General features: G+C 47.4%; 1 protein-coding gene across 1 annotated transcript in view; it reads right to left on the reverse strand.

Annotated features, from left to right (window-relative positions):
- The window catches only part of prdm16 (PR domain containing 16), a 1033598-nt gene that overhangs the window by 96045 nt on the left and 910679 nt on the right, over nucleotides 1-26874 (reverse strand). The window contains exons 5-6 of the mRNA XM_038773645.1: nucleotides 3676-3778; nucleotides 764-962 (exon numbers count right to left, since the gene is read on the reverse strand). Coding sequence (XP_038629573.1) covers nucleotides 764-962; nucleotides 3676-3778 — 302 coding nt within the window. The remainder of the gene's footprint in view (nucleotides 1-763; nucleotides 963-3675; nucleotides 3779-26874) is intronic.

Genomic DNA, 26874 nt, shown 5'->3' on the forward strand with positions numbered 1-26874 from the left:
CCCCCCCCCCCCCCCCCCCCCCCGGCCCGGCCCCGGTCCACTTGAAAGGGAATGAGAAACAAAGCCTATCTCACTAAATTACTGGAAGTTGCGGCAGCAAGGGACTAAACCTTTTCAAATTAATCCCAACAGCACAGTTAAATCAGAGTTAATGCATGTTTAGTTGAACACAACTCAATTAGTGAATGAATAGTTGTATTTAGGTTATCCCAAGTGATAAGATCTGAGTGTACATCACAAACATGAAAATAGTACATTGCACAAAGCTTTTTCTAAATACAAATATAAGGACAGAAATTGTGATCAGTTCCACAGTCACCAGAATGAGTAATTTATGGTTAATATCTGCACTAAGTGCATGGAGAGGAATTGGGTGCAAGAGCTAGGAATCAAAGCAAGGCACAAGAGCAGGATTGTGGAGGCAAGAACCCTGGAATCATTGAGGAAGCATTTGGCTACTCTCAATGAGGAGATGGCAAAGTCTTTCTTAAATGTGTGAGCTTTGAATGGCCCAGCTCATCCACATATATGGGTGATGTTGCTGTGAGTATTGCTTCACAAATGTTGCACCTGTCAACTCTCTCCAAATGGGAGAATAACGTACAAGCTTACCTTCCTTCACTATGGCCTTGCTGTTTACAAAAATATGCAGCACATTAGATTAGCACGTTGTGGTTTGCGAGCAGTGTCACCAAGAGCAAAGTGGTTAAACTGTCATCTTCTCCAGCCCCTGTCTCTGACTCCAGCCCGCAATCATGCATACCTGTACTCATTGGGAAATATCCGATCACAGTCCTTGCACTCGTGAAGCAGGTCGTCACCCAGCTGGCTCTGTTTGAACTCCTCGTTAATGGTGGTGAAAATGGCGTTAACGTTGTTGCAGGCATACGCCTGGTGTCGCCGCAGCGCCACTTTTGAGCGGAACAACTCGTCGCAGTCTCCACATCGGTACCTCTGCTCTTCTGTGGGGGCCCGCAGTTGAATGAAACCCGCACAAGTGCAAGAAGAGAAATTTAAAATGAACAAAGTTAAAGTACGTAGCAGAGAGCCGGTTAAAATCACTCAGAAAACTTCAGGCCGAATGCTCCGAGGGCCTGTACTGTATAATCATAAATTATTGCAGTCCAAGTTCAAACAAATTAAAGAAAGGGAGCAGCTATTATTGAGTTTACAAGGCAGCATCCTGATCTCTGTGCCAAGTCAAACAATCCACTGGATGCTGTAAATTTTCCAACATAACAACTGGTTTGAAAGGGTCAGGTCTGCCTGGGCTCTGCCTCCACACCTCTTGCTTCAACAGGAGTCAAACTAGATCCCCTCAGTGCCAGCAGCCCCCCCCCCCCCCCCCAACCCTCCCCTCCGTGTTCTTGCCATCAGCGTCGCTGTCCATGTATCTCTGCTCTCATCAATAGCACTTGGGACAAAAGAAGAATGCAAGACAAATAATAAATCGGGTCCTATTGGGTTTCAAAAAAGTAATAAAGAGCCAAAGAGAGCAGAGTTCTGTGCCCTTTGCTAACTCCTCGGGAGACAGGACACTGAGCAGCTCACTCAAACCTCAGTCACTGTTGTACACAGGTCAATTTTTACTCTTCCTGTGCTGCACCACAGTCTTTGTTCCTGCCGGACTTCTTTCTCCTCCTGGCCCTGGATGTGCTGACTCTGTCAGAGATTAGTTACATACCCCGGAGAGTCTCATGCACAAGCCCTTTCAGATGAATGGGCGACATCACAGCCAAGGTTAAGATAAAGTTGAGGCCAGTCCCAGCCCAATATTCATCAATATGTACTTTCTATATGGGTTGCTTTGGATAGCACTTCGGTACAGGAATCCCTCTTTGATTTACTCCCTTCCTCTCCCTATGTCAGTGGTATTGATGATGCCAATCCTAGCAGGTCACTAGCCCTGGCAAAGATTTACTAACTCTGCAAACACCAAGGTTGGGACATAGGACCTTCCTGGTTCCTGCGACTCAGTAACACACCAGGAGGTGCATTTACCCACTGAGACAGCAGGGTTAAACACATCTCTGAATAAAAAAGGATTCTGAAACTTGCTAATGGTCAGCGAAACATGGAGCTTTTATAAAATCAGGAATCAAACCTCAAATGATCAGAAACTAGCTAATGCATTTCTGTAAATTACAACAATAATTTTTCCTCAAAATGTCCTTCAATGGCTGGAAAGTGCTTTGGGATGTCTCAAGATTATGGATGGCACTGTATAAATAATCTTCTTTCCCTATCCTGATGGGCTTTGATGTCTCATCACCCAATTAAAATTATGATTAAAATTAAGGGGAGAAATAATGAGGAATAAAACTGAAGCAAAAAGATAACCTGGGATGGATCTCCTTGCAATGAGTCAACCAAAGTTGGGTTTCCAATGCAGTGTCCAGTGGAAGAGCTCCACTTGCCACTGACTGGATTACTGTTGCTGCATCGCAGAGAGTGCCTAAAACACATGATTGAAGCTGGGATGGCTGATCAATGATTGCCCCTTCTCTCTGGGGGGAATGCCATTAAGGGAAAGGCCTTTTAGCATTCTCGGAAGATGGCTCAATCATTGTGTGAGGATTCAGGGGTAGACCCACCATATTTGGTGCTTCAGTTCTGTTCTTGCCATAGAGATTTGAGGTCAGTTGAGGAGGTGTTGCATTGTCTCAGTGTATTCAGTTGGTGCGCCACATTGTGACACTGATCAGATGGAGAGGCAACACATTGTCTCACCGTGATTGGATGGAGAGGGACCATTTTGTCTCATCTCGATTGGATAGAGAGGGACCATTTTGTCTCATCTCGATTGGATGGAAAGGGACCAACCATTTTGTCTCACCGTGATTGGATGGAGAGGACGGCAGCGGTTCTGGGAACACGCTGGTGCTCCTGCGCATGCGCCAACTCGCGCCAGCCGGTGGAGGCCCTTTGGCGCCGGTTGGCATGGCGGCAATCACTCCAGCGCTGGCCTAGCCCCAGAAGATGCGGAGGATTCCGCACATTCCGGGGGGCTCAACGCCGGAGTGGTTCACGCCACTCTTTGCCGCCAGTACGGCCCGCCCACTGGATACCGGAGAATCCAGCCCATTGTCTCGTCGTGATTGGATGGAGATGGACGGTATTGTCTGATTGTGATTGGATGGAGATGGACGGTATTGTCTGACTGTGATTGGATGGAGATGGACGGTATTGTCTCACTGTGATTGGATGGAGAGGGGCGGTATTGTCTGACTGTGATTGGATGGAGATGGGCGGTATTGTCTCACTGTGATTGGATGGAGAGGAACCATATTGTCTGACTGTGATTGGATGGAGATGGGCAGTATTGTCTCACTGTGATTGGATAGAGATGGACGGTATTGTCTCACTGTGATTGGATGGAGAGGGGCGGTATTGTCTGACTGTGATTGGATGGAGATGGGCGGTATTGTCTCACTGTGATTGGATGGAGAGGGACGGTATTGTCTCATCGCGATTGGTTGGAGGGGGACGGTATTGTCTCACTGTGATTGGATGGAGAGGGACGGTATTGTCTGATCGTGATTGGATGGCGAGGAACCATATTGTCTCACTGTGATCAATTCGAGGCATTGTACTGTCTCACTGCAATCAGACAAAGATAAACACAGTCTAATTTATATTTACTGAGATATGTATGGATTTATTAACAAGTCTTACCATCAAGGTTTGGTGGCATTGTCCCATCAGGATAGACACCGTCCTTCATAAAAACAAGCAGCTCGTCGCCTGATTTAACTTCTTTAATTACTTTATAGTAAATCTGGAAAAAAGATTAAATATGGAATTAATCTAGGCTGCTGAATAAACAGGGTGTTTGTAGGTGTGTGCAGCAAATTCAGCAAATACTGATTTAGTCCTTACCTTGCTGAATAAATTGGAGTTTCTGTAGATTTACAGTGACTAATACCAATAGTTCCTTCACTGCGACTTCTGTTCACAGGACTGGAGTATAAACCTCAGCCCTGAACAACATTCTGTCTCATTTATCCACAACTGTACTCCAATCTAAAGTGGAAAGTTATCTTGCTCCACGTCAGACCTTTCACACAGAGAAGCATTAAGTGGAATTTGCAATCCAGCCAAACAATTCTCCACAGTTCAAGTGTAAGAGACTGGGATAGTGGATATTCCAAATCCTTAACAAGTATTGAGATATCAAAAAATGTTAGTCGGTTCACTGCTGATGTAGCTGGCCATAGAGCTGTTGCTTTGAAGCCTGGTGGTTCTCAAGATGGCAGCAGTGAATGAGGCATCTGGTTAACGAACCAGCTCAGTAAAATAAGCCTCAGCCACAATTTCAAAATGACAGCTCTGACCAACAAAGGGTCAGTAAAGGACTGAACGTGCCAATTGTGGGTTTCAGAGATGGATGACTGATATTAAAGGCTTCGAAAGCCGCTCTTCAGTCAGTGGTCACTTCCACTTTTTAGCAAATCTGCATATTAGAGCGAGGCAGCAAGCCTCATTCTGATGTGCAGATTGCTGAGGTAGCTGCGATTTTGGGATTTAACCCCTTGGCCTCAGAGACCTCGGGCGAGTGTTGTTAAGCACTAGTCCCCACAAATGGGGGCCAGAGGGAATGGCACTTGTGGGGGTCTCTGAGGGGATAAGAAGAGAGGCCCACAGCTGCATGTCCTTTGTGCAGGGAGGTGCCCTGGCATTGTTGGTGCCACCTGGGCCCCATGGCAGTGCCACCTGGGTGACAAACTAGCAGTGCTGAGGTGCCCAGGTGGTATTGCCAGCTGGCACGTGCACTGCCAATCTGACATTTTTTGTGCATGTGCAATCGGGCTGGGGTTGCCCGGTGTAGCTGTTGTGGGGGGTGGGGACCTGTGTTTGGGCTGGGGGGGGGGGGGGGGCGCTACATTGGGGAGTTCCCCACTGTACAAAATGGGCCCCGTTCAGGCCCCTTATTCAACACAAATCGCGCTGAATAGTCACATGTTTCTCAAACACGGGGCTAAACATGCTCACGAGAGGACTTTGTTCCTTTTTGTGATAATCGCTCCCGTCATGTTTCTATTCATCAAGTCATTTAAAGAAGAACACTTCAATTTTTTTCTTTGTGGTGGGGGTTGCTTGCGAATACTGACATTCTCGTATTAAGTTATACTTGTATTCCTTAATTCAACATCTAAATGGATTTAGGCAGTTACCTAAAGAAAAAGCATTTTTGTTGCAAATATTGTTTTGTTATTAGAGAATAGCAACAGAAATGATGTGAAAATAATTCAACAAATACAGAAATCTGATCGGACAAGAACTGAAATCTGGTGACCTGGTGAATGCTCTGTGATCTCCCGTCCACTTTCTGACACCCTGGGGTCAGGACCCCAGTTTGAAAGCTTATAGTCTAGTGGCAAGAAGGGAATTAAAAAGGATGTAGGGAGGAGAAAATGAGAAGCAGCTCAGGGCAGAACAATTACATTAGATGCTAAATGTTACCAGAACCTATTTTTGCCGTTGGGATTTATGTTGAGCATTTTGTTAGGGGGAAATAACTAGAACAGTGCTTTATTATAACCTGAGCATCGCAAGAGGAATGAGCAATTCACACAACACACAAAAAAATCACGCACACACAAAAACACACACATGGTGAAAATTGGTCCTGGGCATTAGCACAAATCAGCCGTTGGTGAAGTGCCGGCCCCCCTTTTACTCTCTGTGCCTAATTTCCTTTTCCACAATGGTCAAGAGAATTGGGCAGTGTGTAAAAGGAGCAGCTCATTTGCTATTGCTTAGTTGCACTACTGCCAAAGACCAATTTAATAGTACACACACAACACGGCGCTCACACACATACACAGAGTTCACACAGACACAAACACGGCGTTCACACACACAGATACACACACAAACACGGCCTTCACACACACAGATACACACACAAACACGGCGTTCACACACAACACGGTGCTCACACACACATACACACAACACGGTGCTCACACACACATACACACAACACGGCGCTCACACACATACACAGAGTTCACACAGACACAAACACGGCGCTCACACACACAGATACACACACAAACACGGCGTTCACACACAGCACGGTGCTCACACACACATACACACACACACACACACACAAAACACGGCGCTCACACACATACACAGAGTTCACACAGACACAAACACGGCGCTCACACACACAGATACACACACAAACACGGCGTTCACACACAGCACGGTGCTCACACACACATACACACACACACACACACACAACACGGCGCTCACACACATACACAGAGTTCACACAGACACAAACACGGTGCTCACACACACACACAACACAGCATTCACACACACAGATACACACACAAACACGGCGTTCACACACACACACACACAAACACAGCGTTCACACACACACACACAACACAGCGTTCACACACACACACAACATGGCATTCACAAACACACAACGGCATTCACACACAGACAGATACACACACAAACACAGCGTTCACACACACAGATACACACACAACACAGCGTTCACACACACACACAACACAGCGTTCACACACACACACAACATGGCATTCACAAACACACAACGGCATTCACACACAGACAGATACACACACACGTGACATTCACACAACACGACGTTCACACACACACACACACACACACACATATGGTGTTCACACATACACGCAACATGGCATTCACACACACAAACACAGCATTCACACACACACACACAACAGGGTGTTCACACACACGCACACACAACCCAGCGTTCACACACACAGATACACACACAACACGGCGTTCACACACACACACATGGCATTCACACGCATACACACAACAGTGTTCACACACACAGATACACACACAACTCGGCGTTCACACGCATACACACGTGTTCACACACACAGATACACACACAACACGGCGTTCACACGCATACACACAAGTGTTCACACACAGATACACACACAACCCAGCGTTCACACGCATACACACAAGTGTTCACACACAGATACACACACAACCCAGCGTTCACACACACACAACATGGTGTTCACACACAATATGGCATTCACATACACAGATACACACACACATAACATAGCATTCACACACACACACACAACAGTGTTCACACACAAATACACACACAGAACACGGCATTCGCACACACACAACATGGTGTTCACACACAGATACACACACAACATAGCATTCACACACACACAACACGGCATTCACACACACAAATACACACACAACACGACATTCACACACACAACATGACATTCACACACACAGCTACACGCACACACAACGGCATTCACACACACACAACACGACGTTCACACACGCACATACACACACATGGTGTTCACACACACACGCAACATGGCATTCACACACACACAACACAGTATTCACACACACACAATTCACACACACAAACACAGCGTTCACACACAGATACGCACACAACACGACGTTCACACACACACAACACAGCGTTCACACACACACACAACACAATATGGCGTTCACACACACACAACATGGTGTTCACACACAATATGGCGTTCACACACACACAACGGCATTCACACACACAGATACACATGTGTGACATTCACACACACACAACACGACGTTCACACACACATACGCACAACATGGTCTTCACACACACACAACACAGCATTCACACACACAGATACACACACAACACGGCGTTCACACGCATACACACAAGTGTTCACACACACAGATACACACACAACACGGCATTCACACACACAACCCAGCGTTCACACACACACAACATGGTGTTCACACACAATATGGCATTCACATACACAGATACACACACACATAACATAGCATTCACACACACACACAACAGTGTTCACACACAAATACACACACAGAACACGGCATTCACACACACAGAACACGGCATTCACACACACACAACATGGTGTTCACACACAGATACACACACAACATACCATTCACACACACAAATACACACACAACACGGCATTCACACACACAAATACACACACAACATGACATTCACACACACAGCTACACACACACACAACGGCATTCACACACAGGGCCGGCTCAAGGCACCGGCAACTCGGGCTGTTGCCCGGGGCGCCATGTGCTCGGGGGCGCCAGAGACTCGGGTCCCGCGCATGCGCAGTTGGGCCGGTGCCAACCAGCGCATGCGCGGTGGCCGCCCGCCCCCAGGGCGGCCCCCCGGCTCGGTCCGCCCCCCCGCTCGGTCCCCCCCGCCCCGCCCTCGGGTCCGCCCCCCCCGCCCCGCCCTCGGGTCCGCCCCTCCTCGGCCCCCCCCCCCTCGGGTCCGCCCCTCCTCGCCCCCGCCCCCCCGCCCCTCCTCGCCCCCGCCCCCCCTCCTCGCCCCCGCCCCCCCGCCCCTCCTCGCCCCCGGCCCCGCCCCCCCTCAGCCCCCCCTCGGCCCCCCCCGGCCCCGCCCCCCCCCGCCCCCGCCCCCCCCGGCCCCGCCCCCCCAAGGGCGCCGAAGTTCAGCTTGCCCGGGGCGCCAGCAACCCTAGAGCCGGCGCTGTTCACACACACACAACACGACGTTCACACACACACACATACACACACATGGTGTTCACACACACACAACATGGCATTCGCACACACAGAACACAGTATTCACACACACACACACAATTCACACACACAATATTCACACACACACAACATGGTGTTCACACACACACACAATACAGCGTTCACACACAGATACACACACAACACGGCTTTCACACACACAACACGGCGTTCACACACAACACGGCGTTCACACGCATACACACAAGTGTTCACACACACAGATACACACACAACACGGCGTTCACACACACACACAACACAGCATTCACACACACACAACATAGCATTCACACACACACAACATGGTGTTCACACACAATATGGCGTTCACACACACACAAATACACACACAACATAGCATTCACACACACACAACGGCATTCACACACACAGATACACATGTGTGACATTCACACACACACAACACGACGTTCACACACACATACGCACAACATGGTCTTCACACACACACACAACACAGCATTCACACACACAGATACACACACAACACGGCATTCACACGCATACACACAAGTGTTCACACTCACAGATACACACACAACACGGCGTTCACACACACACAACCCAGCGTTCACACACACACAACATGCACACACACAACATGGTGTTCACACACAATATGGCGTTCACATACACAGATACACACACACATAACAGAGCATTCACACACACACACACAACAGTGTTCACACACAAATACACACACAGAACACGACATTCACACACACACACACAACATAGCATTCACACACACACAACACGGCATTCACACACACACACAAATACATACAAATGACATTCACACACACAGCCACACACACACAACGGCATTCACACACACACACACAACGGCATTCACACACACAGATACACACAACGTGACATTCACACACACACATACACACACAGTGTTCACACACACATGCAACATGGCATTCACACATACACAACACGGCATTCACACACACCATGGTGTTCACACACATATACACACAACATGATGTTCACACACACAGACACACACACACACAACACACCGTTCTCACACATACACCAACCACAAACAACACATGCCGAAACAGACACATGCTCAAAAAATAATTGCATATAAACACAAAGATCACATACAAGCTACAGCTGGAGTTGGCTTCACAAGGCAGAGGCCAGGGCCAAATGCTCTGTGTCTGGCAGGAGAATGGGGCAGGCACATTTCCAACATGTTAAACAGAGCTCAGAATGTCAACAAACATCTCTTGGATCACTAAAGAGAAACAGAATCATACTTGGAAATAAAAATATAAAAATAAAAATAATATAGTGGGGGGGGGGGGGGCTGTAAGTGTGGATGTGCGTGTGGAGATGGACCAAGAATGCGGAAAGCAGCAAGGCAAACGGGTGGGCCTTTTTATTATTCTTTCTCGTGGTGTGGGTGACACAGACAAGGTCATATTTATTACTTACACTTAATCTGCTTGGAGGGCAGAAAGAGTCAACCACATGTTGTGGAATCAGAGTCAAATGTGGGCTTTGTAGGGGAATCAGCTGGGCCCTTACATTCCAAAGGCATGGGTGAGGAATGGAGTGTCCCGGCTGCAAATGTGAGCAACCTGCCCAGTCTTGGTGTCTGGGTTGATACACAAAGAAAAGCACATGGGGGAGACAGCAGAAGGTGACTGGCATCCGTGGAATCTCACCCATTAAGAAACAATCACGGCAGGAGAGAAATGGGAAAGCGTAGGACAAGAGATTAATGCTTCAATCCCATAATCTGTGGCACCAGCTCAGGTCACAGGATTCAAAGCTGCCTTGCTTTCTTTCCTCTGACCCCCTTATAGGAAGACAACAATAAAACATATTGTAAGGAGGAGTGATTTTCCCAATGGCATTTTAGTGGTTATGGAATTAAACTAGCAACGAGCGAGCTCAAAACACACTTGAATTCAATATGTTTGGTCAGTTATCAAAAGGCACACGGCAAGGGACCATGAAAGGATGTGGATTCCCCAAGAGGGAAAGGCCAACAGTCCTGCCCACTCTGGTCTAATGCAGAACTCTCAACTAATTAAGTTGTGACAGAAATGTTCATTCCATTTTCTAAACTCAGGTGGCTCTCTCCTATGCCAAATTCAAGGAGCTTTTCCTTGAGAAATCGCAGTCTCCCAATTGCCCTTGGGTAATTCAGCTTACTGTCCGCAGAATTCAGCCCTTGTCAGACTTGAAACTTTATTTCCATGTTCTGTGTGGGATTTAAGTGATTTGCCTTTGGCTGCAATTACTCGATATTGCCACTAGGCGGCTCCCTTGCCTAATGAAGTGGACATTGTCCTTTGTATCTCGTTGCAATGCTTGTTTAGAACTGTGAGCTTGCTCAGTTCTTCAGTAACTTCAGCACATTCATAACATCTCACGAGAAAGGGAAACAAAGATCTTTTCTCTTCACAATAAAATACCGAGTTCTGGCTCCATGGAACATTCCTCTCAATTTGTTTTTTTTAAAATACAATTTGTTAAAATGTAATAAATAAACAAATTCTTTCCCCTCAATATTTACTTCAACCAGTTTTCAACACAAAAACCCCATTCTGTCATGACATTAAATTCAAAATAATACATTATGGCGTTTATAGAAATATATTCAGCTAATCGTCCTCACAGAGGGTGGAAAGTTGTACACCATCACCTCCGCAACCCCTCCCCCAATCCCTCCATTTGGGGGTGTTACAATACTGTCCTAATTGGGAGCTGCCGTGTCACAAAACTTTTGTCCTATCTCTTCATGATTCAGTGCAAAGATGCAGATTCTCCAGAATTCTGACTTGAGGATAGGTACCTTTAACAGTCCCACATGTTTTTCCACAGTCTTTTCTCCAAACGTTCGAGAACCCCACTTACGTTGTGGAATTGTAGAATGACCTAACTGTGATGTTACCACGCAGCACGCTATGCCGATCTTACACCAGCCAAGGATCATCCCCCAACCATCACCTTCCTTTGACAGGTATCACTGCCTTTTCTGCAACCTGGTATTTTATAGATGTTTCCACTGAGGGCTCAGACCCTTAGGAAAGAGGCACCCATTTCAGGGATATAAAATCAGGTTCAGTGACCAGCTTTAAATCTTTGGGTGGAGCATATATTCCCCAAAAAAATAAAGTATCAACTGGGGTGGCAATAAACCTAACCTACCATCTGAGCATTCGCAACATTTTGCCCCTTTTTTGTGATGCATCTCCATTTTTCCATTTCTAATTCTGGTTAATCACAATTAAAAGATCGTGCAAAAGTCACAGTATATCACGATAATGAAAAGTGCCTGAATAATTTTATAAAGATATGCATATGTGTATATATTTGGAAAGTTATTTTAGTTCTGGAATTCTATGCAGAGCAAAAGGGGAGCTGACTGGGTTTATTTGTGACTGAGTATTCTGGGCAGAACTGGATGATCGCAAGCTATCAAGAAACAAAGCAATAAACAGAAAAGCAAAAAGCAAAATTCTTTCATTAAGGAGTTAAGGGGCTCCTCACCCCATTATCTCCTGGCAAACCAAATTGCAGCACCAGAGGAGGACCCCATTTCTGCCTCTTCATGGGTTTTGACACTCGCTGCATTTTCTAAAAGAATTTGAAATAAAAGCACAAAATATTTCTTAAAATGACACGCAGGCTACACTAGATTCTTCCTCAAATAGCACTCAGAATAAAATCAGAAATTGCTGACCTGTGTTTGTATTTAAAGATGTGGAACTCTGCTACTCTGGGCCTCAAAGTGCTGGACTTGTTTGAATACTCTCCAGATAGATAAGTTTCAGACTATTGGAAAGCTCAGAGAACTCCAGTGGACACTGAGCTGTATCGGGCCCCTGTTCAGCAACAGAGGCAGAGCCTTCAGCTCTCTTGACCAGCTCTTCAACCCTTTCTTTCCCTGTGCTGGTGAAGTTTTATCTCTCTGTCTCTCTCTCTCTCTCTCTCTCACTCTCCCACTCTCTCGGAGATCTGCTGAGTGGTTTGAAAGCACATTCTGTCACTCCCACTAATCACATCAGCCAGGCTTGACCTCTGAACCTTCCCCACATTGCGTCTCTATTACTAAGAGATTGCGACACCAAGACCATTCATAAAAGCTGCAAGTTAAAGTGGGTGCATCAGTTCTGGCAGAGTGGAATTAAAAGACTTCCCCATGTCTTTTTACAGGTCTGGATTGCAACAACAAAAACAGTTAGAGTTTAAACAAAAGTTGAAGAGCACTGGCAGTCTATTGCTTTCATCCTGAAACTACAACCCAACCCACAGTCAAAACAAAACAACAACAAAACTGATGTTATTCAGTCAATCACTCAAATTGTTCATAAGAGACAAATGAAGAAAGCCAACAGTGAAAATAATCAGCAAGGAACAAGATAGTGAGATAATCGATATGTATGAACTCCCTACATCCCTGATACACCTGCAAGTATATAATACTGAGGCACTGACATGAAAATACACAGATTCCATAGAATAGCTTGCTTACTTGCTGGGAAGATTTTGTATTGAGGTGACAGGGTACTGGACAGGACTACAGCCACTGCAGTGTTAGCTGCATGCTCCCCTATCCCCCGAGACAGTCAAGTACAATGGAGCCAATACTCTGATACCTGCAAATTCCAGGCTAAGAACCTGGCCGGGGTTTATTGAGATTCTGGGTGCTCCAGTCTCCTCCCACAAGTCCCAAAAGACGTGCTGTTTGGTAATTTGGAAATTCAGAATTCTCTCTGTGTGTAGCTGAACAGCCGCTAGAATGTGGCGACTAAGGTCTTTTCAAAGTAACTTCATTGCAATGTAAGCCTACTTGTGACAATAAAGATTATAAAAACAAAATTCTGAATTCCTCATTCCTGTGTTGCATGACTTAAAAGATACATGTCCATTAATTATCCATGGTTTTAAAATGATAACGGCAAAATAAGAGAAAAGGGAAAGGGGGGGAAAAACAGCAAGGACCCTGATAATACATACATATCGCTGTTTGCAATTTCTCATCCTTTCCTTGCAATTTATTTTCATTCTCTCCTCTAAATCAAGAGAAAGGCTCCTCGTCAGTTCTAAGGAACCCTTTCCTCCATTTTAAATTCAGCCAGTATTCTTTTGCAAATCATAAAATAGACAACTAACAAAAGATTTGCTGAGGAAAATGCAAATATTGGAAATCATAATTAAAAGAAAAGTGCAGGAAATGTACAGCCGATCTCTCAATTTGAAAAGAAGGACAGATGAATGTTTCATGTGGGTATCTTTCTCAGAACACCCAACGTGTCAACATGAATTGTTACCCTGTCTTCTCTTCTATGTTAGTAAATATGGCCACCATCAGTTATTGAGTTTTGCTATGGATGATAGTGCCAGAGTTGGGAGAAAGACTTCAGAATCTTACTCTACATAGCCATTAATTAACCAGCAACTGTAACTACAAAAAGTATACAAAAAATGCCAAAAAAACAATAAATCCCGGTGAATGAAAAAGATACAAGGGTGACAAAATGGATAGGGAGAGCTTCAAAAAGAGTGGACGAAAAGAAACTTGCAAGGGTATCAAAATCAATACAAAACAAAATTACAATTATATTAGGAAAACGAGGGTAGTCAGGAGCAATGGGGGGCCCTTAAAACTGATAACGGGAACACTGTCAATGAAAATAGGGAAATGGCAGATGGTGGATAGTTACTTTGTGCCACTATTTATGGTAGAGGAAAAACAGGCCAGATAGTCCAAGAAAATGAATATTGAAACAGGGCAGAATTAATGTAAGCAAAATAATAGTAATGAAGAAAATAATGACACTAAAGAATGACAAACCCCCAGGACCAGATAGTTTCATTCCCAGGACTTTAAAGGAAAAGGGGAATAACATTCCTGATGCTCTAATTATAATCTTCCTAAGTCCTAGCGATTTGTGAATCATCCCTTTTGATTGCAAAATTGTCACTCCACTATTTAAGAAAGGTGACAGAGTGAACCCAGAGAAGTATAGACCAGTTAGCATAACATGTTATTGGGGAATTGATAAAGTCTATAATTAGCAAGAGGGTGACTGAACACCTTGAACATTTTAAGCTGATTAGAGATAGCGACATGGATTTGTAAAAGGAAGATCAATTCGACTAAACTGATAGAATATTTTGGAAAGATGACTAAAATAATGGAGAGGAGACATTTATACGAATGATATTCATGTGAATTTACAGAAGGTATTTGGTGAAGTACCTCATAAGGGACTTTTAGTTAAAGATGAAGCCCATAAAAATGAAGGCAAATTATTAACATGGTTAGAAAATTGACTGGCTGGAAACAGAGTATGGTTATCGGAGCACTTTAATTGACAGGATGTGGCCACTGGTTTTCCCAACAATCTGTGTTAGGGTCTTAACTATTCATTAGCAATTTAGATTGTGGAATGGAAAGACATACACAAAATTGCCAATGATACTAAGATGGGCAATATTGTAAGGTTATAAACGGAGGCATAATATTACAAAGAGATATTGCGAGATTGCAAAGTAGCACAGTGGTTAACACAGTTGTTTCACATCTCCAGGGTCCCAGGGTTGATTCCTGGCTTAGATCATTGCCTGTTTGGAGTCAGCATGTTCTCCCCGTGTCTGCATGGGTTTCCTCTAGGTGCTCCGGTTTCCTCCCACAGTCCAAAGATGTGCAGGTTAGGTGGATTGGCTATGCTAAATTACCCTTAGTGTCCAATAAGGTCAGGTGGGGTTGCTGGGTTACGGGGATTGGGTGGAGGTGTGGGCTTAAGTGGGGTGCTCTTTCCAAGCGCCAGTGCAGATTTGATGGGCCGAATGGTCTCCTTCTGCACTGTAAATTCTATGATTTTATGAGTAAGTGAATGGGAAAGACTGTGGCAAATAGATTTTAATATAGGCAAATGTTAGGTCACCCACTTTGGACCTTAAAACGATAAAACATGGTACTTTCTAGATGGTGAAAAGCTAGGAACACTGGACATCAAGGTACATTGATCGCTAAAATGTCATGAGCAGATGCAGAAAATGATCAAAATGGCACGAGTGGATGCTGGCCTTTAGACCTAGAGGACTACAATACAAGTGACAAAGACATGCTTCAGCTATACAAAGCTCTGGGTTCGGGCAGATCTGGAGTACTGTGACAAGATCTGGCCACCACCTTCAACGGATATACTGGCCCTGGAGGAAATGCAGTGTTGATTTGCCAGAATGAAACCTGGACACCAATGGTTACATTTCAAAGTGAGATTACACAAACCTGGATTAAGCAGAATTTAGACAGTTACGGGATGATTTGATTGATGTTTTCCAATATTAAGGGGATTGAGAGAAACCATCTCCACTGATTGGAGAGTCAATACTCAGAAGCATAGTCTAAATATTAAAGCCGGACCTTCCAAGTGTGAAATTAGGAAACATTCCCGCAGGTAGAAGTTTGGAATTCGCTTCTGCAAATGGCAAATTATACCAGGTCAATTGTTACTTTTATACCTAAGATTAATAGATTTTTGCTAACCAAAGATGTTAAGAGATATGTTAAGAGAAAGGTGGGTATATGCAGTTAGGTCATACATAAGCTATGATCTCATTGAATGGCAGAAACAGGCTTGAAAGGATACATGACTCCTGTCCCTATGGTTCGAGGTTCCGACATGGTTATGGGAAACTGTTAACATGCGGGATTTCTATTCCAAATATTTACCACGGCAGTTTCAGTGTTAAATACTGACTCAAAAGCAAGAAATTATAGACAACATGAAATTGGGCAGGATACGCATATACACAAAAGAAACATTCTCTTGATGCTGACTGGTCTGCTGTGCCTTGCCAATATTTCATTTTTTTTTAAATAAATGGAATTGGCCATGGACTGAATGACTTTTCCGAATATTTGAATGGACCAAGCAAGCTTGGTCTCTTTAAAGTCCTTCACACCTGCAAGACAGAGCTGGGATGTATGCCTGAGCATTCATGGACTGTGGCAGTGAGACGAGGCCCCATGCACATCATCAACAAATCAACCGCAACAGGGTTTATGTTTGAACAGTAGCCGCAAGCTTAAATCTGATAATGGTTGCTTAGTTTTTGTGTGGTTTTGAAGGGGGAGAAGGGAAAGGCTGTGTCACAGATAAATGGAGATGTGAGACAGCTGGCAATAGATGCAGCAAAGTAGTAAAGAAAAGAATAATAATAGCAATATTCAGAACTTTACCTTAACCTAAACAAAGGGACTTTTTTATTAGTTTGAAACTTAGCATTGCCCTGTGGGAGCCAGTGGATGAATGTTTAACACATTTAAAGTAAACTCCTCTCTCTATTGGTTTAGCTACTAATTGTGTGTGCTATACAATTTCAGAGTCTGTGGGCGCGATTCTCCAAGAGAGGGAGAAATCGTAAGGCTGGCGTCAAATCCGGGCGGATCTGACGCCAGCCTCCCCCTCCCCGACCGGGAACCGATTCTGGTCCCCGGTCGGGGCTAGCATGCCGCCTCCGTAAACTCCGGCATCGCGGGCGTAACAAATTTCGTTAAGCCCGCTTGCCAGAGTTTGCGCCGGCTGACGCGTCACATGACATCAGCCGTGCATGCGCGGATTGGAAGACTCCAACCCGCGTATGCGCGGATGACGTCATCGCGCATTTGCGCGAAACCCGCGCATGCACGGGCCGGGATGCCCCTCAGCCGCCCCGCGAAGTGATACAGCGGGGCGGCAGAAGGACAAAGAGTGCGCGGGTATCGGACCCGCTGCCCGCGATCGGTGCCCACCGATCGCGGGCCCATGGCACCCTTGGCACGGCCGTGGTACTGCCGTGCCAATCGGTGCCATGGTTTTAAAAATCGGCACTTTACGGCCGTTTTTACGAACGGCCAGACCAGGTGTGTTTGCCGTTCGTAAAAACAGCCGTAAAGGGCTGGGAACTCGGCCCATCGGCCAGCTGAGAATCGCTGCTGGCTGTAAAAAAACGGCGGCAGCGATTCGTATCGGGAGTCGGGCGTGGGGGGGGGGGGGAGAATAGCAGGAGGGTGTCGGACTAGCGTGGCCGTAAAATTTTACAAACCCCGCTATTCTCCGCACCGTCGTGAGTGCGGAGAATTGCGCCCTGTGTGTTTGAGGGGTGGATCTGGAATGTACTGGAGCTTCCAGAGTCTACATCCCAGACTACCTAGAATTACACAGAGGCCGGGATTCTCCGTTTGGGAGACTATGGGTGCAACCTACTGGCCGCATGCACCCCAAAGGAAGCGTGGCATGGTCGGTAGATTCTTCCTCCAGGATCTACACGGTTCACCCTGCCTCTAGAGATCTAACCCGATTTCTGAATCCCGCCCATTAGGGGCGGGATCACTATTTTTCAAATCTGCATATTCTCTAATATGCTCTCCCATGACCTACCCAAGGCACGGAATCTAACCACCTTGCCTTGGAGATATTAGGCAAGTGCCGTTCAGTGCTCATCTCCACAAACAGGGACCAGATGGATTGGCACTTGTTGGGGTTGCCCAGGGGATTGGAGGCCCCTGGCACTGCCAATGTGCCCACCCCCACATCGAAAGTCAAGCCCCACCCCTGGATTTTCTGCATTCTCCATTCTTCCCCCAAGTATGGGGGTGACCCGCCCGCCACCAGGAACCCCGTAATGAGGGAGACCCCCAGAGAGCTCCCAAAGGCCCCCCAGAAAAGAGACCCCTATCTGGAAGCTAGAGAGCAGTCCAGACAGGGATTGTTAAAAAAACGAACACCTGGAAGCAGCACCTGTCCACTCCAGGAATGAGAAAAGCACTGACCTGTGCTTAAAACCATCAGATCCTTTAGTTGCAAGCCATTCATTCATTTCTTCACGTGGGCTGTGATAGACAGCTTCCATATAACAACTGTGAGCCTGGCTTCATTCATCTCCCTTCATGGATGAGTAACTCGGAAGTGCTATAACCACAATGTTTACAAACAAACTACTTCAATGAAAGTTAAGTGCCATCAATTTCCAGGTCAGTACTTCAGAATCATGCAAGCGTGAAGGTGGGTGATTAGAATGCACTTCACTCTCTTTGATGTGGTTGATGTTTGTAAGGCAGGATTTCCTACTGAGTTGGGGGCGATGGTCTTGCCTTAATGCAAATAATGCTGTTCCCAGCATTAGAATGGTGTGGGGCAGCTATCAGCATTGTGGGCAAGCTCCTACCTACCAACTCTTTAGCTGGGGGTTGGCAGCTGAGACGCCCCATAAAATCAAGCTCATTATCTCTCTGCCAACCTCAATGAATTCCTCCATAATTTTAAAGATCCCTGTTAGATCATTGTTCAGTCTTCTCAGGAACAGAGAAAAAGGCTCCAGCCTGTTCAGATTTTCCTGATACTTATAACTGATAGAGCACAAAATCTCAGCTGGCACTCCAGTACAGTACTGAGGGAATTCTGCAATGTTGGAGATCGATAGGATGTAAAATTGAGGCCCCATCTGCTGACTAAGGTGGGCTAAGAACATCCCATGTCATTATTTCAAAGAAGATCAAGAAAATTATCCTTGGACTTCCGGTTGCGGCTATGCCTAGGTAGGTCGCACAGTCAGCAGCTCCCGCCGATAACGGACTTTTGGGCCCTTTTAAGGAGCTCCAGCGGTACTTTGACGATGATTCCCGGTGTGGGAAGGAAACAGTGAGGATCCCCCAGCGCTGTATGGAGTGGACCAGAAGTGGGGCGATCAAAAAAGCTGCTTTGGAGAAGAAAGGAGAACGGGCGCGAAAAAGCAAGATGGCGGCTGGCAGAGATCAGGCAGCGTGGGCCCAGTGGTCAAGGGAGCAGCAGGAGTTTTTAAGAAGCTGCTTTGCGGATTTAAAGGCGGAGATGCTGGCCCCTATGAAGGCGTTGATTGGAAGGTTGGTGGAGACCCAGAAGATGCAGGGGACGGCGATCAAGGAGGTGCAGCAGAAGGCCTCTGATAATGAGGACGAGATTCTGGGCCTGGCAATTAGAGTGGAGGTGCACGAGGCGCTGCACAAAAAATGTCAGGAGAAGCTGGAGGACCTGGAGAATAGGTCAAGGAGGCAGAACCTGCGGATTCTGGGTCTCCCTGAAGGCGTAGAGGGGTCGGATGCTGGGGCGTATGTGACCACGATGCTGGGGACGCTGATGGGCGCGTGGGCTTTCCCGTGGCCCCTGGAGCTGGATGGGGCGCACAGAGCCCTGGCAAGGAGGCCGACAGCAAACGGGCCGCTGAGATCTATGGTGGTAAGGTTCCACCGCTTCACCGACAAGGAGTGAGTCCTGCGATGGGCGAAGAAGGAGTGGAGCAGCAGGTGGGAGAACACCGAGATCCATATTTATCAGGACTGGAGTGCAGAGCTGGCCAAGAAGCGTGCGGGATTCAACCGGGCCATGGGGGTACTCCACGGAAAGGGGGTGCAGTTCGGGCTGTTACTACCAGCGAGGCTGTGGGTTACATATCAGGACCGGCACCACTATTTCGACACACCGGGCGAGGCGTAGACTTTCGTCAAGAATGAGAAGCTGGACTCGAGTTAATGAGCTGCAGTATGTTGTTGGGGTTGTTGGTGGGGGGGGGAGGGGGCGGTGTTACGTTGGGGTTTTCCCGTGTTTTCTTGTGTTTTTGTGGCCCCTTTTTCCTGACCCTTGAGGCTTTGGCCGAGGTCGCAGTTGGGAAGAGCTGCGTCACAGGAGGTGGGGTCGGCCCAGGTAGGGAGCGCGGTTTACCCGCAAAATGGTGGGAGTGGCACCTGAAGCTGGGGGTTTGAGTGTACGGTACTTTGTTTTGTTTTTCTTTCTCTGTTCACACGGTGTGTAGGGGGGGGAACTCACTCTACCCCACTTAGGTGAGGGGGGGGGGGTTGGAGATTTGTAAGGGGAACCCACAGGGGGACTGGAGGTGGAGGCGGGAGCGGCCGATGTCAGCATGAGTCAGCTGACTTACGGGAGTGCAATGTGGGGGGGTGGGGGGGGTTAAGCGGATGCTTGACTGGGGGGGGCGAGTTAAGGGGGGGCTGGGATGCTGCTGTGCTGACTGAGGGGGAATCGATGTAAAAGGGGAGAGTCGGGACGGGGAGCCTCCGCCTGGGGGGGCTGGAGAGTACGGGAGGCGCGGGCACGTGGCTGGCCTAGAAAAGGAGATGGCTAGTCGGCAGGGCGGGGTAGCCCCCGACCAGGCTGATCACGTGGAACGTGAGAGGCCTGAATGGGCTGGTCAAGAGGGCCCATGTGTTCTCGCACTTAAAGGTGCGAAAGGCAGACGTAGCCATGCTACAAGAAACGCATCAGAAGATGGCGGATTAAACCAGGCTGGACCTAATTAAGTGGTTTTTCACTCAGGGCTGGATGTGAAGAACAGGGGGGTCGCAATTTTGGTGAGCAAGCGGATGGCATTTGAGGCCGGGGGTATTGTGGTGGATAAAGGGGGTCGGTATGTTATGGTGAGCATCGTGTTGCACTGTATGCGGATGACCTGCTCCTGTACATTGCGGATCCGGTGGAGGGGATGGGGAGGACATGCAGATTCTTAGGGATTTTGGAGACTTTTCGGGGTATAAGCCGAATGTTGGACAAAGCGAGCTTTTTGTGATACATGCGAGGGGCCAGGAAAAGAGACTGGGAGAGCTACCGCTTAAGATGGTGGAGAGGAGCTTTCGCTACTTGGGCATTCAGGTGGCTAAGAGCTGGGGTGTCCTGCACAAGCTCAATTTAGCGCGGCTGGTGGATCAGATGGAGGAGGACTTTAAGAGGTGGGACATGCTGCCGCTTTCCTTGGCGGGCAGGGTGCAGTCCGTAAAGATGACGGTCCTCCCCAGGTTCTTGTTCATCTTCCAGTGCCTTCCCATTCTCATCCCCAAGTCCTTTTTCAAGCGGGTAAATAGTATTATTACGGGATTTGTGTGGGCAAACAAGACCCCGCGTGTTAAGAGATTCGTAAATGGGTAATGGAGGGAGAGGGGGGCGGCGTGGAAACGGTTGGAAGCGGCGTCTTGTAAAGATAGTAGCTTGGGGGCACTGATAATGGCACCGTTGCCGCTTCCGCCGACGCGGTATACCACGAGCCCGGTGGTGGCGGTGACATTGAGGATCTGGGGGCAGTGGAGACGGCACAGTGGGGAGGTAAGGGCTTCAGTCTGGGCCCCGATTCGGAACAATCACAGGTTCGTTTTGGGTAGAATAGACGGGGGGTTCCTAAGTTGGCACAGGGCGGGTATCAAAAGGATGGGGGACTTGTTCATGGATGGTACCTTTGCTAGTCAGAGGGCGCTGGAGGAGAACTTTGGGCTACTCCCAGGGAGTACCTTTAGGTACATGCAGGTTTGGGCGTTCGTGAGAAAGCAGGAGGGGGAATTCCCACTGCTGCCTGCCCGGAGGGTACAGGACAGGGTGGTTTCGGGCGTGTGGGTCGGGGATGGCAAGATATCGGAAATATACCAGGAGCTGCAGGAGACGGTGGAGTCCTCGGCGGAGGAGCTGAAGGGCAAGTGGGAGGAGAAGCTGGATGAGGGCCTGTGGACGGACGCCCTGGGCAGGGTCAATTCCTCCTCATCTTGCGCTAGGCTTAGCCTGATTCAGTTTATGGTGGTGTACTGGACACATATGACAGTGGCGAGAATGAGTAAGTTCTTTGGGGTGGAGGACAGGTGTGTGAGGTGCTCAGGGAGCCCAGCAAATCATGTCCATATGTTCTGGGCATGCCCGGCACTTACAGGATTTTGGAGAGGCTTTGCAAAGGCTATGTCCCAGGTCTTGGACACTTGGGTAAAACCGAGCTGGGGGATAGCGATATTTGGGGTATCAGACGATCCGGGAGTGCAGGAGTCGAAAGAGGCCGGAGTCCTGGCCTTTGCCTCCTTGGTAGCCCGGAGATGGATCTTGCTAATGTGGAGGGACGCAAAACCCCCAAGTGTGGAGACTTGGGTCAGTGACATGGCGGGATTTCTCAGGTTAGAGAGGATAAAGTTTGCCTTGCGTGGGTCCTTGCAGGAGTTCTCCAGGCGGTGGCAACCGTTCCTTGACCTTCTCGCGGAACGTTAGGTGGAGGTCAGCAGGAGCAGCAAACTGGGGCGGGGGGTTGAGGGGGGGGGGGGGGGGGGGGGGGGGGGCTGGTTTTGGTGGTGGATGGATTTCATTTGTAAAAGCAGATACCCCACCTTGTTTTGTTAAATGGTTACATTGTTTTCTGTTTTATTGCTATGTTTCCTTTTCATTGTTTTTCTTTTTGTAGTGGTTTGTAAAAATGATTGAAAATTTTTGAATAAAAACAAATTTTTTTTAAAAAGAAAATAATCCTTGGTGCCCTGGTCAATATTTTCCCCTTAATAAGAATCACCATAAGAAAATGATTGTTTAATTGTTTATATGACATGTTGTGCACAAGCTCGCTGACACTGTTCCTACATTACAACAGTGAATACATTTCAAAAGTACTTCATCAGCTGGAAAGCACTTTGGGACATCCTGTGATGATGAATGGCACTATAGAAATGTAGGTCAGCCTTTTCTTCTTCATAACAGCTCAGAATTTTACTTGAGGCCTAACTGCAGACACCCCCTCATTACACAGCCTATTTTATTATTGATGCCTCACTTCCTTTGCTTGGCGAATAAAACAATCCAACATTTCTCTATTTGCTTCCATTATACCTGTATTCATTCCTATCCTGAGGTTATTGTTGTACCATTCACATTAGACCAAAACGATGGGAGTCTCAATTATCTGCCTATTTCCCTTATCTATCCAGGATGTAGGAGAGTCACCTCCATGTTGAGAGAGAATGGAAGCTGCACAGTAACCAGCAATTTATAATTGGTGGTTAAATCCCCACTTGGTTTTATCCCCACTTCCTGAAAACTTTATCAAATAGTTCCTTTAATTTCACAAAACAAAGGTCAATCTGAATAATACAAACCTGCACATGTGAACAGAATCTCTGGATGGGAAAGGAAACCCAACAAGACCAGAGTTTACAGAAGAGACTTTGTGGTTAGAAAGTAGAGACAGAATCACTGCCAGGTTTACAGCTCAATCGCACATCCCCTCTCACCAGACAGACTGCTTTATAAAGAATTGGCAGGCGGGAGGGACATCAGGAACTTTTATGGGGATTGGGCTTTTCTGAGATTTTGACGAGGGTGATAACCCATTAGACCATAAGACATATAACCAGAATTAGGCCACTCGGCCCATTGAGTCTGCTTCGCCATTCAATCATGGCTGATATTTTTCTCATCCCCGCCCTCCTGCCTTCTCCCCATAACCCCTGATCCCCTTATTAATCACGAACCTATCTATCTCTGTCTTAAAGACACTCAGTGATTTGACTTCCACAGCCTTCTGCGGTAAAATATAAATAGCGAGATTAATATTTCCTTTACCATTCTGCCAATGACACCCCCAACACCAGCTCCTCAGTAGCTGTTCTTTTTCTTCAAGGATACACCACACCAATACTAAGGGGAATTTGTTAGTTTTGTTTTATCCTCAGGTACTGAAGCAGTCCATGTCCGTATACAGTAAACTCTGGACAACATTCAGGCTTGGGCTAATTAAGTGGTAAGTAACATTTCTACTTCACAAGTATTATGGGCCAGGGTTTAGAGAACCCCAAAGTGTATCATGGAGTTCACCTGACCCACAACTTTTAATAGATTGTGGTTATGGGGAGCACACAGGCTTACTCTGCAGGTGTGATGCAACAGCGACCTAAAGTACTTTTAAAAACAAAACCATGGTTCTTTATGAATCCAGTTAACACTTTATAAACCCACAGTAAACATCTTAATAACTATCAACACCAATCATCCCACAGATACAATGTTCTATAAGTAACCCTTCATAACTTTCCAAACATATGTTAAACCCTTTTTACAGAAAGACAGCAGGTTTAAATTCTCTACAGAAACATGTATTACTTTGAAATCCTCAAATGAGCTGGAGACAGTCTTCAGATTGCAGAGGGAGATCCTTATTCAGCTGCTTGCTTTGCCTGCAGCTATCCAGCTCTGAAAACGAAACTAAAACGCAGTGTAGCTGCCTGCTCAAAAATCAAAGTAAAGCAGACAGACAGCCCAGCTCCACCCACACTTTGACATCACTGCAGCTATTTGATAAACACCCATTTCTTAAAGGTACATCCACTACAGCTATTTGATAAACATCCATTTCTTAAAGGTACTCTCACATGACACAAGTGCCAGGAAAAGACGATCTGAAACACGAGAGAATTTAACCTTCTTCCCTCTACATTCAATAGCATTACTATTATTATTGCTGTATGCACCACCATCAACACCATGAGAGAGAAACAGAAAGTGCTGGAAAAACTCAGTAGGACTGGCAGTATCTGTGGAGGGAGGAACAGAGCTAAAGGCCAGAATTTTCTGGCCGTTGGATTCTCTAATCCCATTGACAATACACCCCCATCCATGGGTTTTCCAAAAATCCCATTGACAGTGGCAGGAGCAGAGAATCCCGCCACCAGCAAACATGTGTCACCTCCCGCTGCCAAGAAACAGGCAGTTGGGAAGCCGGACAATCCCGCCTAAAGTTTTGAATCCAATATTATTCTTCTTCATTCCTGAAGAAATCATATTGGACTTTGAACGTTAACTATATTTCTCTCACCATAGATGCTGCCAGATCTACTGAGTTTTTCCAGCACTTTCTGTTTATTTCAATTCTCCAGCTTTCATTTATCAACATCCAGAGGATTACCATTGACATGAAACCTGGCTGGTCCAGCCATATACATAACGTGGCTACTAGAACAGGTGAGAAAATGGAAATCCTGTAGCAAGTAACTCACTTCCTGACTCTCCAAACCGTATTCACCATCTACAAGACTCAAGTCAGGAGTGTGGTGGAATCATCTCCAATCACCTGCATGAATGCAGCTCCAAGAATACTCAGTAAGCCTAACATGATCCAGGACAAAGCAGCCTGCTTGGTCAGCACCCCATCCACCACCTTAAACCTTCAATCCCTGTATTGACAACACTGTGTACCATCTGGAAGTTACAAGGCAACAATTCATCAAGGCTCTTTTGACAGCACGTGCCAAACCTGTGACCTTTGCTACCTCGGAAAACAAGGCTAGTAGATGCATGGGAACACCACCAAATCACACACCATCCTGACTTAGAACCATGGCCGGGATTCTCCCCTACCCGGCGGGGCGGGGGGTCCCGGCGTGTCGGAGTGGCGTGAACCACTCTGGTGTCGGGCCGCCCCAAAGGTGCGGAATTCTCCGCCCCTTTAGGGGCCAAGCCCTCACATTGAGGGGCTAGGTTCCCACTCCGCCGGCTGGCGGAGTGGTTCCCACTCCGCCGGCTGGCGTGAATGGCCTTTGGCACCATGCCAGCCGTGGCCGAAAGGACTTCGCCGGCTGGCGTAAGTCCGCACATGCGCCGGAGCGTCAGCGGCTGCTGACGTCATACCAGCGCATGCGCAGGGGAGGGGCGTCTCTTCCGCCTCTGCCACGGTGAAGACCATGGCGAAGGCGGAATAAAAATAGTGCCCCCACGGCACAGTCCCGCCCGCTGATCGGTGGACCCTGATCGCGGGCCAGGCCAGGCCCCCCCCCCCCCCCCCCCGGGGTCAGGTCGCCCCGGGCGCCCCCCAGGACCCCGGCGCCCGTCCGCGCCGCCAATCCCGCCGGTCAGGTAGGTGGTTTAATCCACGTCGGCGGGAGAGGCCTGTCAGCGGCGGGACTTCGGCCCATTGCGGGCCGGAGAATCGCCGCGGTGGGCCTGCCTACCGGCACGGGGGGCCCGCCGACCGGCGCGGCACGATTCCCGCCCTGCCGAATCTCAAGGGGCGGAGAATTCGGGACACGGCGGGGGCGGGATTGACGCCGGCCCCGGGAGAATCCCAGCCCATATTACCATTCCATCACTGTCACTGGGTCAAAATCTTGGAACTCCTTTCCTAACACCACATGGGCTGCAGGGGTTAAAGAAAGCTGTGCACCACCACCTTTTCTAGGGCAATTAGGAATGAGCATCACATTCTGGAATAACCAGCGATCCTCACACCAATGAGCATGTAGAGAAAGAAAATTCCCAGTTAGCCATATAGCATGAACTTGAAGTTCTCTCCAGAAGTAAAACTTGACTTTGGTCTTGTTTCATTTATTTGTCCTGCAGCTCTGATCTAAACACACCTCATTTCCTCATCTTTTTCTGT

The sequence above is a fragment of the Scyliorhinus canicula genome, chromosome 16 (assembly GCF_902713615.1).
Source record: "Scyliorhinus canicula chromosome 16, sScyCan1.1, whole genome shotgun sequence".
Taxonomy (NCBI): domain Eukaryota; kingdom Metazoa; phylum Chordata; class Chondrichthyes; order Carcharhiniformes; family Scyliorhinidae; genus Scyliorhinus; species Scyliorhinus canicula.